We start from the raw sequence: 18,276 nt of genomic DNA on the forward strand, positions 1-18,276 counted from the left end.
TGCTGTGTGCCATCTTCATTTACTCCTAGTCAGTAACATCTAGGCTGATATCTACATGTATAATCTTCAATCTTCTTAATCTGTCAAAAGAAAGATAACACTTGTGAGATTCATCAACAATCAATACTTTTATTTTCGCCTAACAAAAATGACACTTTCAGAGTGTATATCAAATGGAGACAAAAACCATGTAATCACCTAATCGCTTGGGTAGGGACACTATCCATCCCCCTTGGCAGACACACAACACAGACGGCTGGATCGACTCTATGAAAGAGAGACACTAGCGGATTGTCCACACCAGACAAAATTTGCCCACATGTGCTGTAGAACACATTGTGCAGCTACATTATGCATATTGCATTTGCAGTTAATAGTTTTTGTTTGTGCAATAATTTTTAATGCATTCCTTGGTTTCTTTAATATCTTATTTTGTGCAATAATTTAATTTATGTCACTTGTTTCTAAAACGTTTTTTATTTTGTGGATTATTTTCTATTTAAAAGAAAACAATCTTGAAGACAAAGCTATGAAGTGTGAGTGTATGAACGTTGGTATGAAATTGAATGCGATGCGATGCCTAGGGCACCAAATTGGTCGGCCGGCACTGTGTTTTATTGATCGATTCTGATCCGCATTCTTTGTCGGTGACGTTTAGCGTCATGTGACCGAATCAGACATTCCTATTGGCTCCAGTGGGTGACATCACAGCCAATCAGAGTGTCTGATTCAGAGGCTTGTCATATATTTAGTGCAGCAGAGGATTTGGAGCTGATTTTTCAAAGAACAGACAAAAAACCTCTTAAATACTGCCCCAGAGAATAAGCATATCTCATAAACAGATAAAGATAGAAACTTCAAATCAACTCTAGAACAAATCAAACAAGAGCAATTTTAAGTGTGGAATTTTTTATTTATTTATTTATGAATTAATTTATTTCTTTATTTTTATTTATTTACTTTCTTTATTATGGTTTACAGTTTTTTTTTTTAATCTATAAAATAAGGAAAAATTCAAGGTTTATTTGTTTTATGAGCTAGTGACCTCTATTATACTGTACTGAAGTCTTTGAGTGACATTCATCATTAGCTGAGGTTATGCTGATTCTAAATATGTGTAGCACTTGGTGAAACTGTTAAAAATGGCAATTTCATTAGGAAAAATACAAAGGTATTTAAAAAAAAAAAAAAAAAAAAGTTAAGTTGTGGGCCTCAGCGAAGATTGTTCTGCAAATCAAATTGGCATTTTTTTTGTTGGGGGAAGGTCTCACTATGGAAAATTTATGAAGCAAATTTTTCCTTTCTTCTGCTTGTTTATTAGGCTTGCCTCTGCTTCAGCATGTTGCTGTGGTTACATAGGTTGTTAAGAAACTTTGTGGTGGATGTATAAATTTAGAACAGTGATTGAGCCAAACAACATGTGCTTGAAACAGTTGAAATACACCTACTCTGGCCTCTATCAGAAGTTCATTTTTACCCAGACCACGGTACAAAAATATGTAAAACATAGCCTGTGCTAAACTGCAGAGACAGAAAGAAAAAAATGAATTCTTGTTAAAATATCTAGTCCTGCACGCTGTCTAATAGTCCTGGAAAATCAGGGGGCGGGTTCCAGGACACTTATTAATTATCTATAATATAAAACCGTCTTTTATTGAAGCAAATGACCTGCATCTGTCCCACAGAGGACTTCATCAGGATATTGGTTTGCAGTTGCACACTGCAGAAAGCATGTACTTACACTGTCTGGTGGTGACATCAGAAGCTATTTATATTGTGCCTTGCTCTCCCTTTTTGAAAGACAGCATGGGCCCTCACAACCCAGAGTCAAGAATATGTATTTATTCTGAGTATCAATCAGCTTTAAGTGTGTTATATTGTACTTTTTGTTTGTTAGTTTTGTTTAGTACGTCTTTTTGTTAAGGACCTACTAAAATTCAGTACCGTTGCAACACAAATAGAGTAATCTTATGTAATGTAACTCAGGGAAGTGCTGCTCCTGACGCTAGAACTGCTGTTGCTATGCAACAATGTGAAACCCGGTTAAAGTTGAAGTAGTCATAATCTTGATGAAAAATGTTTTTCTCTAATCCTCTCTTTTTTTTTTTTAGTCAGCAGTCTGATGACAGGTTTCAACACATACAAACATAGATGCATCTACCTCAGTCAAACTGAAGGTAGATAAAGCCTCAGCACACCATTTAATTAAATGAGAATGTTTTTCTCGTTGACTTCACCAAGTCACTCAAGGTGTTGTTGTCATGTTGGGTGCGTTTCTTCCTATCAGTGCTACAAGAGGATCACGGCTGTCCTAGTTTTTGTTGCTTTTTATGTTCCTGATCAAATGTCTTTTGAATGAAAATAGTGTAAATGGAAATGACACAGAATCTTGAGGTTTCCCAGTGCAGCGAGCTTTGATTCTTCATGATGTAACTAACCAGAGATTTGGCTGACTGTTTTCAGCTTCTGTAGAGAGACTGTGAGTTAAGCAGTCTTAGAGAAACAGTTTCTTCTGCAGATGTTCCTTTTCTACTTATATTAGAGTAGGAACAATAGGAGCACTATCACATTGGAGAACAGTTGAAGAAAAGAAAAAACAGCTGTTGCGATGGATAGGAGAGCAGATAATAGATACAGTAAGTATAGATTAGACCATTTTAAACGTATTGAGGAAAACTTCAGCCTCAGCTCCCCAGAGAACTCATTATGAGCTAATCCTGCTTGTCACACTTTTCTCCTACTCTGGAAGCGACGAGACTTGTGTTCCCACATCAAACAGCTACACTGTCACACACCCGTCTAAGCATACTGAGGAGCTGACGTCTGCACAACCGCTGGGCCTGAATGATAGGTACCATTAATCTTACAGGATCCTAGCATCAGATGGTGCTGATTTCTGTTTCTTTTTCAGTTATAAAGATTCAGACAGTGTTTCCATGACAGTGTTTTTCTTGGAGCTCTTCCTTACAGCATGCATTTAGGGGTACTCTAGTCTGTGTATGGAGTTCTGCTAAAAATGTTCAAATTAAACAGAGACATCGGCTGGGTTATTTGGCGTGTTTGCAAACGTCAAGGGGAGCTGCAGGTTCATCACTATGAGTGACTTTAACACTGACTTCACATTATTGTCACTGATTATTATCAAAAATATATTAAAAAAATATCACATATAGACCATTAAAGTCACACTTCAATCTTGCTCGTAAACACGTTGGTTTCCTGTGTATTCACTGCATTATCTCACTTACTGTTTCCATAACTATGTGCCTGTACCCTGCATTTATACCTTATTTACCTCATTGTGCAGCAGGTCTACACTTCCAATGCTTAATTAGGCATTACTCCAGCAAAAACAACCTCCCCCTGTTAACAACCTGTTACTTCCTTCCCTTCTTCAGGTTAATTAAAGTGCCACTTTGGAAACAGACTTGTAAGAAATAAAATGGCCTCAGATCTGAAAAAGGGAGTGTTTAATCTATAATCTGACAGTAAATGCCCATAGTTTTAACATAGCAGGTTCTGACTCTATCGCTCTGCCTCCCTTTGTTGCCATCCCTCCCTGCATTGTTAAAAAGTGGCAGTTGTATGCCCATCTGTGCATGGGGCCAGCATGAGGGGAAAAGCCAGCTAACATGTTTACCAGCTCCACTGTTTGTTTTTGGCTACACTGTGTGTGTACATTGGTATTTAGTGTGTGCGTGTGTGTGCGTGTGTGCGTGTGTGCGTGTGTGTGTGTGTGTGTGTGGATATACAGTGTGCATAAAGCAAGCCTTGATGTGTGATGATCAGCCAGCTTGGCAGGATGAAAGCATGGTCTGTTGTCTTCCAAGATTTAAAATGTTAATGTAGAAAATATTTACAATCGGGATTAGGTCGTTCTCTTTTTTTTCCCCTTCTCTTGTGAACTGATTAACACATGCAAACACTTGCATTTGCTTAATCTCCTTGTGTGGCCTGTGCCCAAATATAAATATATTTATACATCTGCTAGCCTTGTTAGATTTTGGTCACTATGCTAGACCTGTTGTTGTAACAATACTACATTTGTATTTCTCTTAGTTTATTTTATTCTGTGCAGCTCTTTGCTTTGCTCTATATTCACATAGTGTCTGTTCTTGTCCCCTGTAGCTGTTAGAGTCCACAGACGTTAAGGAAGACGCAGTCCTCTGCTGCTCCATGGAGGTATGTACCCCACCCCACCATCACCACCACCACTACACACGAACCTAAAAACAAGTCTTAACCTTCAAACAGCCCTTTGAAGGTCTGTCCCTATGTGCGGACTGACCAAAATGTCCAGTTCTACAAATTCTAACAACATACCTATTTACACCCATGAAGCCCATGTTTTATTTTAATCCATGATAGTGTAGTGTAGTAACTGTGCACAGCCATCTCAAACACATACAGTCCAGTATTTAGACAGTTACACATTTTTTTAGGCTCTGTGCTTTGGCAGATTCAATTTGAAATAAAATAATGGATACTACATTAAAGTGCCAAGTCTCAGCTTTAACGTCAGTATTGAAAAAGATATGGAGGTCTGCACTGCATCTTTGATATTCTAAAGCAGTTTATGTTCTGACCATCCCTGCCACTCTCCTCAGGTTTATGAATAATAAAGTAATGCTGGAGAATTTAAGTAGAATTATAGATAAAATTGTACGAGAGCAGAATACATTGTAAAAGAACAGAAAGCACAAAGACAGGTGTGCTCTGGTCAGAAAACAGTTTCCGGATGCTCACAAACACAACTCCAACCTTTGCAACCTTGATTATTTACCAGCAGGCCCTCACACACACAGCTCTATGGCCAGAGGGTGTGTGAACCTCTGCTGTCCGACTGTATCCACAGTAACAAGGTGCCAGACGTTGTGTCTTGCTCTCAGTGAGGGACCCACACACTTTCTCTGACCTCCTGCCTCCTCACTGACTCCCTCCCTCCCTCTATCCCTTTCCTCTCCACCAGTTGCAGAGCGCTGGGCGTCTCCTGGAAGAGCAGCTGCCAGAGATGATGACAGAACTCCTAGCAGCCGTCAGGGACAAGATGCTTTGTCCGGCCGAATCTCAGCTGACCCGCTCTCTCCTTATGGAGGTCATCGAGCTGCATGCACACCGCTGGAGCCCCCTGGAGGCTCTCACCACCCAGTACTACAACCGTACCATCCAAAAGCTCACCACCACTGCCTAGGTGCCAGCTCCCCCGGGAGGAGAAGAGACATTTTCCAGTTGCGCAACAGTCCGCTCTTCTCGTTTTACCACGAAACAGAAAGTTAATGACAATGTCACTCTCGAAACAAATATATACTTCACGTGGTAACTGTACAAATTCGATAATTTCTCCAAGATAAGTGACCACTGCCACAAACAAACCACATGCCCGCCACCAGGCAGGTAGCCCTCAGCTACCCTGGCAACACTACATGTGACATTAAAACAATGACAAGCCTATCTGACACAAATTTCAGAAAACACTAGTGAATAGATGGCCAGTAGGGGCGTGCTTGGCCACACAGAGTGTGGGAGCTTGCCTGGATGTGGCTGATGAGGGGTAAAGGAGGGAACAGACAGGAGAGGGGGGTCACACAGGGGAGAGGAGGAGAGGGCAGCAGCCTATCCGTAGGGAATAGAGAGATCTGTGCCCAAAGATGAATGGAGGGGGGAAGAAGGAGGGTGATCAGGGCAGTGCGTGTCAGTCTCTTCATTGTGTTCATTTGCCCCGCCACCCTCCCCTTCCCTCTGTCTCTTTCTCCTTCCCCCACCTCTGTCTCTCTGTCAGCCCCTGGGGTCTGTGTGGCTGATAAAAGAGGAGGAGGAGGAGGAGGCAGGCAGTAGACACGGTGCTGTCTGTCTGGGCTGTCTGCCTCGCCGGGCCAGGGGACCAGGTCAAAGGGTCTCGTTGTGGAGCTCCCCAGCTCCCACTGCTCCTCCCTGCCTTTGTCTCCTCAACCCCACCCCCACCTCCCCAGCAGAAGCCTTTTTGTGGGGATGAGACAGCAGGCCTGCTGGGCTGGCCTGGGCTGAGGATAAGGATCAGGCTGGCTAGAGTAGGGTGGCAGATGGCTACTTGAGCCCTTGTGAGACGACACACTCCTAACACACCCCTCTGGCACCCCGGTTCCCTGCTCCCCAAGCTCGGGCCGGTGTTACCAATAGAGGCAGCAGAAGTGTTGTGGTGGGGGGTCAGGAATAAAAAAAGCATTAAAACAGACACTGCTGTCTGATAATTCTTTTGTTTTTGTCCTACAGGGGAATGTCTCTTCTCCTCTGTTAAGCCGTGCATGTCCATGCTTTGTTAACACCATCATTGATATTATTATTATATTATTATATTATTTTTTTAATCATTTATTGTTTTTGTTATTGTCATTTCATTTTGAATTCTTGTTTTTGTGATAAAATGTATGTATGAGATATTGTAGTGGTAGGCCTTATTGCACAGGTTTGATTTGTTTTGCACTGTTTTGAGGCAATTTGCTTTAAGAAAAATTCAAAATAAGCAAAAGTTTGAATTTGAATCAGTGCTTGTGGTATAATATGAAAAATCTCAGTAGTGAGAGAAATGGGTTGAGCCTAGTGAGGGATTTTAGGATGTTTTAATGGACTAGTGGCCTTGTCAATTATCCATTTTTATAGGAGCTCTCTTGTTTTGGGGTCTGCAGGGCCTGTTGCAGCAGGGAGCATGCTGAGGACTAAACAGTTGGACTTATTCACATTGTTCTGTTGCTCAAGAAAAGAACACATTTGAAGATGAAAAAAGTGATGTGATGTATAAAAAAGAAAAGAAAAAAAGAAAAAAAAGCATGGCACACAGAGAAACAGAAGTGGAATGCTTCTTTAAATTTTTCTCTTACTCAAGCCATTCTTTGCAGTGGACATTTTGCAAGTGTTTAATATCAACTGTATTTGATCTTGCTTTGTTTTTGAGAAAAATGACAACTATTAACCTGTGTATTTGAAGATGACAATGATGAAAAGCAGAAAATCTTATCGTATGACCTCATTAGCTTCTCATATGTGTCCCTTATTCCAGCTAACGTGTGTACTATGATATTGACGTACCAAGCCAATCATGTACCATTTGTAAATGGGCTCTATATATAATCCTCATACAGTATATTTACAAGTATTTTAAAACATTGAAACAAAGGGGAGTAGTGCAACAGAGATGTTGCACATGACCATGGCTAGAAGTTGGCCTTTCCCATGCATTTCTATCAGGAACTAACTCATTGCTTGGGAGCACACACACGCACACACACACACACACACGAACATGCATACACATACTTAGTTTCCCATTGAATCTCTGTGGGCAGTTATAAGTGTTTTTATATTATTTTCTCTGTCTTGCATCAAGAATTAAGATCCTGTGTGGCAGAAACACACCCCAGAAGATTAGTTAGATGAGAAGGGTGATTTAAAGCTCACAAATGTTTTTGGAGGTGCAGCCTAATTATCTGTAAGTATGTGTCTGCTTAAGATGTGATTTGTTATACTGTCTTTTTTTTGTCTTTTGTTGTCCGTATTTTATTTCTAGGTTTCTATTTAAATTATATTTAGCTCATTTATATATATAATTTTTCCCTTGTGGTGGGTTTTCAAGACATCTGAAACTGTTGTGATACCTAGCTTGCTGGCAAGTGTGTAAGTGTGGTATTACTGTGTTTTAGTTTGTGAAAAGAAAAAGAAACCCATTGGTCAGTTTCCATTATGCAAAGAGTGGCTCCCTCTCACAGCAGATGGGTGCAGGTGGGGATCGCCCTCCCCTCGTCTGTGGCGCTGGAGCCTCCCCACCCCGCGTGCCCTTAGACCCCATTGCTCGGGTCACATGACTCACTCGACGATTGAATGAGACGCACCTTCATTTGCATATTCTCATGAATATTGAAAAAAAATTAGGCTCCGGTCGGCACACAGACAAGCTGTACATTGGCAATAGTGGGTCATCTGTGAGCTCTTGTTTGTTTTGTTTTTCTAAGCAATTGAAAAATAAACTAACAGGAAAAAAAAAAAAAAAATGTGATGGAACAAACTGGTGTGTTTTTTTTTTGTCTGATCACTTATCGGCACAGTCTGTTGGAAATCAACTGTGGTATAATGAAGATATATCAACATCACAAAAAAACACAATGGCGCACACACCGTTTCCTCTGCCATTACCAGATAGACTGCGTAACTAATCTTGGCACCACAGTAGGTCATTATACTACCAATTCATACATGTCCACACTGGAGACTCCTCATTTACATGTCTTCGCCTTTACAACGTGGCACATTAAACAGACCACACTTCAGAATTTTAACAGCACCATGTGTGCATTTGTGTGCGAGTGCTACAGCACGTCCTTGGCCACTGATTTGCCTTTGGTTAGCCCTGACACATGCCTGGGGCTCCGCGACTGTGGGGATCCCAACAGGAGCTCTCAGTGCTGGGGTTGCCTCCCCACTGAGGACCCCCATCCCTAGGACCTACAGGACGTCCTTCAGCACTCGTCCACATCAATCAACACAATCCCTGGTGTCTGAATATTCAAATGCATTTGACAGAGTTAAACAATATGAATTTGCCATCAACACCATGAGAAGCTTTGTTTTCTTATTCTCTGTTGTGTCCTTGACAGAGATGGATTTATGACGATGGTTTTCATTTCATTTAGAGTCACAACACATGTAAGCTTCTCTTTTTAACACAATACAAACAGGGACAATGGGGAAGACATTACACAATAAGAGACCAACTCATGCAGCAAAGCCAGTGTGAAGACAGAAAGAAAATTTATTCAACTCCTGTAGTGGAAAAAAGAGCGGGAGAAGAGTAAGTGGGAAGAAATGGTGACAGACGAAGTGAAATAAATGTAGGAGGAGATGAAGTGAGAAAAAAGTGTGTACACATATATATAGAAATGACTCAATCTTGGGACAGTATAGGGGGAAGCCTATTGAGAAAAAGATGCAAATGGTGGAAGAAAGACAGAGTCGGCCCTGGCTGACAATTAGCATCACGGTTAATTTACCTCTGTGCAGTGAAAACAGACATGTTAGCCCTCAGGGATAACATCTTGTTGGCTGGCTATGCTGTTGGAGCCTACACTGTCAAGATACAGTAGCTGACTCTCTCATTTAGAATCAGATCACATTACAAAAAGATGGTGTTATTTGTCTGCAAGTGACAAATTACAAGACTGGAAGAGGAGATTTATAAACTGATGAGTGAAAGAAAGAACTGTCGGCTACATGGATACAGGTACAGGCTATATCTTGACAATGGTTAAACATACGTACTAGAATGCAAAGGATTATTGGATTCATCAATCAAAAGAAAATTATACTGCAACTATTAGATTCTAATTTTGAATATGAAGGCCAAATATTTACTGGTTCTCTGCTTCTCATATGAGGATCTGTTGACTGTTATTTAGTATATCTAACAGTAAATTAATATCTTTGGGCTTTTGACTGTAGTGTTGCAAAGTGGGAGGATCTGCTGTTTTTATCCCAGTCTGTATTCCAATTTTTTAAAAACAATATCCTTAATGTTATGCAACTTTCTGAGAAATCATGTTTTGTCCATCAGCTGATACTACTACAATACCCATGAGTCTGAGCAATTTTTGCTTTGGAGAAGTCAGAGGCAGATTCAAAATGCTTCGTCATTGAATTTGTAAATAAAACATGGTGATAGGTGCTGAATTCATCCAAATTTGAGCCAGAATACACAAGTCAACTGATTTAAGCTGCAGGTTGTATTATCTGTTGTTTCAGCACTGTAGCCTGTAGCTTCAGCTGGTTATAAGGGCGCACATAACAGCATTTTTTTTTCGTCCCTACCAATATTTGAGTGAACTTGTTGGCACTTTGTTTGGAGTGAAGTCATATTAGATCATTCCAATGTACACTTCAAGAGGGTGTTTCCAAGACAACCAATTTAGGCTAGCTAGCATTTGATTGACTGAAAGGGCAGGGCTATCTGAAGGCTCACGTCATGTGAGAATATCAAAGTGGTACCTAACGTAACCAGAAAAATGTACACTGATGTTATTTAACCATGTTAGCTAGCATTAACTGGTGAACTAACCCTGACTTCTGTCTTCTGTAGGCTAGTTGCTAGTAGGATTAAAAATAAAATGTTGGATATATCAAATTATGAGTTTAATTTCTGTCATAAAAAATCCCATGAAAATGTCACCATGAATACTATCACTTTGTTATGCCTTACGTTATGCTATGACAGTTTTATGCCTAACCCCTAACCCTCTATACAATTTATGAGGAATCACAATGAAGCAGTGGTTAGACTTGTTGCCTTCTTCTCACAGTCCAAAGATATATGCATTAGATTTATGGCGACTCTAATACTTTACTAGAATATGACATTTTTTGCCATTTTATGCATCATTATACTATGACGTTTTTTTGGATTTTTATGCCTTACTATACTATGACATTTTTTGCCATTTAAATGCCTTAATATACTATGAAGCCAAGTATAGTATGATTCTTGCATGATTTGGCATGGTAGTACAGTGGTTTTAAGCTGTGGACTCCCAAACAGATGATACTTGGTTCAAACCCCACCTGTGACCTTTCTATACTAAACTTTTGAATGATTTCCCTGTCCCTATGTTGGTTTTCGGGTATCTCTGGCTTCTATACCTTAGTACAGTATGACCTTTTCTGAAGTTTTTATGCCTTATTATACTATTACGTTTTTGTGCCTTGCTATACTATGACATTTTTATGCCTAACTATACTATGCCATTTTTTCATTTTTTTGCCGTACTATACTATGAAGTTTTTCTCATTTTATAGGTGTTAATATACTATCACATCGGTATACCTTACCATATTATGAAGTTTTTGGATGTTTTTATGCCTTAATACACTATGCCATTTTTAAATTTTTTTTCCATACTATACTGTGTCGTTTTTTTCATTTTTTTGCCATACTATACTTTGTTGTTTTTTTCACTTATTAGGCCTTAATATACTATGACATCTTTATACTTTTATATTTTGAAGTTTTTGGATGTTTTTATGCCTTAATATACTATGCCATTTTTTCATTTTTTTTTCCATACTATACTATGCCATTTTTTCATTTCTTTGCCAGACTATACTATGCCGTTTTTCTCACTTTTTACATTTAAATATACAATGACTATGCTTTTTTGTTTTTCTGACTTTACAGGCCTTAATATGCTATGAAATCCATATACCATACCATATTATGACGGTTTCGTATGTTTTTATGCCTTAATATACTATGCCATTTTTTCGCCATACTATACTATGCCATTTTTTCATTTCTTTGCCAGACTATACTATGCCGTTTTTTTCTTTTTTTTTTCCATACTTTACTATGCCGTTTTTCTCACTTTTTATGACATCTTTATACTATTACATTTTAACGTTTTTATGCCTTAATATAATATGCCATTTTTTCATTTTTTTTCCATGCTATACTATACCATTTTTTTCTTTTTTTTGCCATACTTTACTATGCCGTTTTTCTCACTTTTTACGTTTAAATATACAATGACATCTTTATACCATAGTATATTATGACGATTTTTGATGTTTTTATGCCCCAATAAACAATGCCATTTTTTCATTTTTTTGCCATACTATACTATGTCGTTTTTTTCATTTTTTTGCCATACTATGCTTTTTCGTTTATCTTACTTTATAGGCGTTAATATACTATAAAATCCGTATGCCTTACCATATTATGACAGTTTTGGATGTTTTTATGCATTAATATACTATGCCAGTTTTTCTTTTTTTTTTGCCATACTATACTATGTGGTTTTTGACTTTTTTTGCCAAACTATGCTTTTTTGTTTTTCTTACTTTACAGGCCTTAATATACTATGAAATCTTTATACTATTATATTTTGACGTTTTTATGCCTTAATATACTATGCCATTTTTTCATTTTTTTTTTCCATACTATACTATGTCGTTTTTTTCATTTTTTTGCCATACTATGCTTTTTCGTTTTTCTTACTTTATATGCCTTAATATACTATAAAATCCGTATGCCTTACCATATTATGACAGTTTTGGATGTTTTTATGCCTTAATATACTATGCTATTTTTTCATTTTTTTATCATACTATACGATGCCATTTTTTCATTTCTTTGCCATACTTTACTATGCCGTTTTTCTCACTTTTTTTGTTTAAATATACAATGACATCTTTATACCATAGTATATTATGACGTTTTTTGATGTTTTTATGCCTCAATACACAATGCCATTTTTTCATTTTTTTATCATACTATACGATGCCATTTTTTCATTTTTTTACCATACTGTACTATGTGGTTTTTTTTAACTTTTTTTGCCATACCATACTATGTCAGTTTTCTCATTTTTTAGGTTTTAATATACAGTGACATCTTTATACCATAGTATATTATGACGTTTTTTGATGTTTTTATGCCTCAATACACAATGCCATTTTTTCATTTTTTTGCCATACTGTACTATGTGGTTTTTGACTTTTTTTTGCCAAACTATGCTTTTTCATTTTTCTTACTTTATAGGCGTTAATATACTATAAAATCCGTATACCTTACCATATTATGACAGTTTTGGATGTTTTTATGCCTCAATACACTATGCAATTTTTTTCATTTTTTTGCCATAGTATACTATGTGGTTTTTGACTTTTTTTTTGCCATACTATGCTTTTTCGTTTTTCTTACTTTATAGGCCTTAATATACTATAAAATCCGTATGCCTTACCATATTATAACAGTTTTGGATGTTTTTATGCCTTAATATACTATGCCAGTTTTTCCATTTTTTTTGCCATACTATACTATGTCGTTTTTTTCATTTTTTTGCCATACTATACTTTGTTGTTTTTTTCACCTTTTAGGCCTTAATATACTGACATCTTTATACTATTATATTTTGACATTTTTATGCCTTAATATACTGTGCCATTTTTTCATTTTTTTTTGCCATGCTATACTATGCCATTTTTTTCTTTTTTTTGCCATACTTTACTATGCCGTTTTTCTCACTTTTTTTGTTTAAATATACAATGACATCTTTATACCATAGTATATTATGACGTTTTTTGATGTTTTTATGCCTCAATACACAATGCCATTTTTTCATTTTTTTGCCATACTTTACTATGTCGTTTTTTTTACTTTTTTTGCCATACCATACTATGTCAGTTTGCTAATTTTTTAGGTTTTAATATACAGTGACATCTTTATACCTTACCATATTATGACGGTTTTGGCTGTTTTTATGCCTTAATTTACTATGCCAGTTTTTCAATTTTTTTTGCCATACTATACTATGTCGTTTTTTTCATTTTTTTGCCATACTATGCTTTTTCGTTTTTCTTACTTTATAGGCCTTAATATACTATAAAATCCGTATGCCTTACCANAGTTTTTCAACTTTTTTTTGCCATACTATACTATGTCGTTTTTTTCATTTTTTTGCAATACTATACTTTGTTGTTTTTTTCACTTATTAGGCCTTAATATACTATGACATCTTTATACTATTATATTTTGACGTTTTTATGCCTTAATATACTATGCCATTTTTTCATTTTTTTTGCCATGCTATATTATGCCATTTTTATCTTTTTTTTGCCATACTTTACTATGCCGTTTTTCTCACTTTTTCTGTTTAAATATACAATGACATCATAATACCATAGTATATTATGACGTTTTTTGATGTTTTTATGCCTCAATACACAATGCCATTTTTTCATTTTTTTGCCATACTATACTATGTCGTTTTTTTTAACTTTTTTGCCATACTATACTATGTCAGTTTTCTCATTTTTTAGGTTTTAATATACAGTGACATCTTTATACCTTACCATATTATGACGGTTTTGGCTGTTTTTATGCCTTAATTTACTATGCCAGTTTTTCATTTTTTTTGCCATACTATACTATGTCGTTTTTTTCATTTTTTTGCCATACTATGCTTTTTCGTTTTTCTTACTTTATAGGCCTTAATATACTATAAAATCCGTATGCCTTACCATATTATGACAGTTTTGGATGTTTTTATGCGTTAATATACTATGCCAGTTTTTCATTTTTTTTGCCATACTATACTATGTCATTTTTTTCATTTTTTTGCCATATCATTCTATGTCATTTTTCTCACTTTATAGGCCTTAATATACTATGAAATCTGTATACCTTACCATATCATGACATTTTCTGATGTTTTTATGCCTCAATAAACTATGCCATTTTTTCATTTTTTTGCCATACTATACTATGTGGTTTTTGACTTTTTTTTGCCAAACTATGCTTTTTCATTTTTCTTACTTTATAGGCGTTAATATACTATAAAATCCGTATACCTTACCATATTATGACAGTTTTAGATGTTTTTATGCCTCAATACACTATGCAATTTTTTTCATTTTTTTGCCATAGTATACTATGTGGTTTTTTTCATTTTTTTACCATATCATTCTATGTCATTTTTCTCACTTTATAGGCCTTAATATACTATGAAATCTGTATACCTTACCATATCATGACATTTTCTGATGTTTTTATGCCTCAATAAACTATGCCATTTTTTCATTTTTTTGCCATACTATACTATGTGGTTTTTGACTTTTTTTTGCCAAACTATGCTTTTTCATTTTTCTTACTTTATAGGCGTTAATATACTATAAAATCCGTATACCTTACCATATTATGACAGTTTTAGATGTTTTTATGCCTCAATACACTATGCAATTTTTTTCATTTTTTTGCCATAGTATACTATGTGGTTTTTTTCATTTTTTTACCATATCATTCTATGTCATTTTTCTCACTTTATAGGCCTTAATATACTATGAAATCTGTATACCTTACCATATCATGACATTTTCTGATGTTTTTATGCCTCAATAAACTATGCCATTTTTTCATTTTTTTGCCATACTATACTATGTCGTTTTTTTAATTTTTTTGCCATACTATGCTTTTTCGTTTTTCTTACTTTATAGGCCTTAATATACTATAAAATCCGTATGCCTTACCATATTATGACAGTTTTGGATGTTTTTATGCGTTAATATACTATGCCAGTTTTTCATTTTTTTTGCCATACTATACTATGTCATTTTTTTCATTTTTTTGCCATATCATTCTATGTCATTTTTCTCACTTTATAGGCCTTAATATACTATGAAATCTGTATACCTTACCATATCATGACATTTTCTGATGTTTTTATGCCTCAATAAACTATGCCATTTTTTCATTTTTTTGCCATACTATACTATGTCGTTTTTTAAATTTTTTTGCCATACTATGCTTTTTCGTTTTTCTTACTTTATAGGCCTTAATATACTATAAAATCCGTATGCCTTACCATATTATGACAGTTTTGGATGTTTTTATGCGTTAATATACTATGCCAGTTTTTCATTTTTTTTGCCATACTATACTATGTCATTTTTTTCATTTTTTTACCATATCATTCTATGTCATTTTTCTCACTTTATAGGCCTTAATATACTATGAAATCTGTATACCTTACCATATCATGACATTTTCTGATGTTTTTATGCCTCAATAAACTATGCCATTTTTTCATTTTTTTGCCATACTATACTATGTGGTTTTTGACTTTTTTTTGCCAAACTATGCTTTTTCATTTTTCTTACTTTATAGGCGTTAATATACTATAAAATCCGTATACCTTACCATATTATGACAGTTTTAGATGTTTTTATGCCTCAATACACTATGCAATTTTTTTCATTTTTTTGCCATAGTATACTATGTGGTTTTTTTCATTTTTTTACCATATCATTCTATGTCATTTTTCTCACTTTATAGGCCTTAATATACTATGAAATCTGTATACCTTACCATATCATGACATTTTCTGATGTTTTTATGCCTCAATAAACTATGCCATTTTTTCATTTTTTTGCCATACTATACTATGTCGTTTTTTTAATTTTTTTGCCATACTATGCTTTTTCGTTTTTCTTACTTTATAGGCCTTAATATACTATAAAATCCGTATGCCTTACCATATTATGACAGTTTTGGATGTTTTTATGCGTTAATATACTATGCCAGTTTTTCATTTTTTTTGCCATACTATACTATGTCATTTTTTTCATTTTTTTGCCATATCATTCTATGTCATTTTTCTCACTTTATAGGCCTTAATATACTATGAAATCTGTATACCTTACCATATCATGACATTTTCTGATGTTTTTATGCCTCAATAAACTATGCCATTTTTTCATTTTTTTGCCATACTATACTATGTCGTTTTTTTAATTTTTTTGCCATACTATGCTTTTTCGTTTTTCTTACTTTATAGGCCTTAATATACTATAAAATCCGTATGCCTTACCATATTATGACAGTTTTGGATGTTTTTATGCGTTAATATACTTTGCCAGTTTTTCAACTTTTTTTTGCCATACTATACTATGTCGTTTTTTTTATTTTTTTGCCATACTATGCTTTTTCGTTTTTCTTACTTTATAGGCCTTAATATACTATAAAATCCGTATGCCTTACCATATTATGACAGTTTTGGATGTTTTTATGCGTTAATATACTATGCCAGTTTTTCATTTTTTTTGCCATACTATACTATGTCATTTTTTTCATTTTTTTGCCATATCATTCTATGTCATTTTTCTCACTTTATAGGCCTTAATATACTATGAAATCTGTATACCTTACCATATCATGACATTTTCTGATGTTTTTATGCCTCAATAAACTATGCCATTTTTTCATTTTTTTGCCATACTATACTATGTGGTTTTTGACTTTTTTTTGCCAAACTATGCTTTTTCATTTTTCTTACTTTATAGGCGTTAATATACTATAAAATCCGTATACCTTACCATATTATGACAGTTTTAGATGTTTTTATGCCTCAATACACTATGCAATTTTTTTCATTTTTTTGCCATAGTATACTATGTGGTTTTTTTCATTTTTTTACCATATCATTCTATGTCATTTTTCTCACTTTATAGGCCTTAATATACTATGAAATCTGTATACCTTACCATATCATGACATTTTCTGATGTTTTTATGCCTCAATAAACTATGCCAGTTTTTCATTTTTTTGCCATACTATACTATGTGGTTTTTGACTTTTTTTGCCAAACTATGCTTTTTCATTTTTCTTACTTTATAGGCCTTAATATATTATAAAATCCGTATGCCTTACCATATTATGACAGTTTTGGATGTTTTTATGCCTTAATATACTATGCCAGTTTTTCATTTTTTTGCCATACTATACTATGTGGTTTTTGACTTTTTTTGCCAAACTATGCTTTTTCATTTTTCTTACTTTATAGGCCTTAATATATTATAAAATCCGTATGCCTTACCATATTATGACAGTTTTGGATGTTTTTATGCGTTAATATACTATGCCAGTTTTTCATTTTTTTTGCCATACTATACTATGTCATTTTTTTCATTTTTTTACCATATCATTCTATGTCATTTTTCTCACTTTATAGGCCTTAATATACTATGAAATCTGTATACCTTACCATATCATGACATTTTCTGATGTTTTTATGCCTCAATACACAATGCCATTTTTTCATTTTTTTGCCATACTATACTATGTCGTTTTTTTAATTTTTTTGCCATACTATGCTTTTTCGTTTTTCTTACTTTATAGGCCTTAATATACTATAAAATCCGTATGCCTTACCATATTATGACAGTTTTGGATGTTTTTATGCGTTAATATACTTTGACAGTTTTTCAACTTTTTTTCCAGACTATACTATGTCGTTTTTTTAATTTTTTTGCCATACTATGCTTTTTCGTTTTTCTTACTTTATAGGCCTTAATATACTATAAAATCCGTATAACTTTCCATATCATGACATTTTCTGATGTTTTTATGCCTCAATACACAATACCATTTTTTCATTTTTTTGCCATACTATACTATGTCGTTTTTTTTAATTTTTTTGCCATACTATGCTTTTTCGTTTTTCTTACTTTCTAGGCCTTAATATACTATAAAATCCGTATGCCTTACCATATTATGACAGTTTTGGATGTTTTTATGCGTTAATATCCTTTGACAGTTTTTCAACTTTTTTTCCAGACTATACTATGTCGTTTTTTTAATTTTTTTGCCATACTATGCTTTTTCGTTTTTCTTACTTTATAGGCCTTAATATACTATAAAATCCATATTCCTTACCATATTATGACAGTTTTGGATGTTTTTATGTGTTAATATACTATGCCATTTAT

General features: G+C 34.7%; 1 protein-coding gene across 4 annotated transcripts in view; it reads left to right on the top strand.

Annotated features, from left to right (window-relative positions):
- The window catches only part of ctif (cap binding complex dependent translation initiation factor), a 55,970-nt gene extending 47,969 nt beyond the window's left edge, over positions 1–8,001 (top strand). For all 4 annotated transcript variants that reach the window (XM_022762876.1, XM_022762877.1, XM_022762878.1 and 1 more), the window contains 2 exons: positions 4,129–4,182; positions 4,970–8,001. In XM_022762876.1, the coding sequence (XP_022618597.1) occupies positions 4,129–4,182; positions 4,970–5,191 (276 nt within the window). In that variant the 3' untranslated portion in view covers positions 5,192–8,001. The remainder of the gene's footprint in view (positions 1–4,128; positions 4,183–4,969) is intronic.
- Positions 8,002–18,276: the final 10,275 nt, after the last annotated feature.

The sequence above is a fragment of the Seriola dumerili genome, unplaced genomic scaffold (genome assembly GCF_002260705.1).
Source record: "Seriola dumerili isolate Sdu_G_001 unplaced genomic scaffold, Sdu_1.0 BDQW01000450.1, whole genome shotgun sequence".
NCBI lineage: Eukaryota > Metazoa > Chordata > Actinopteri > Carangiformes > Carangidae > Seriola > Seriola dumerili.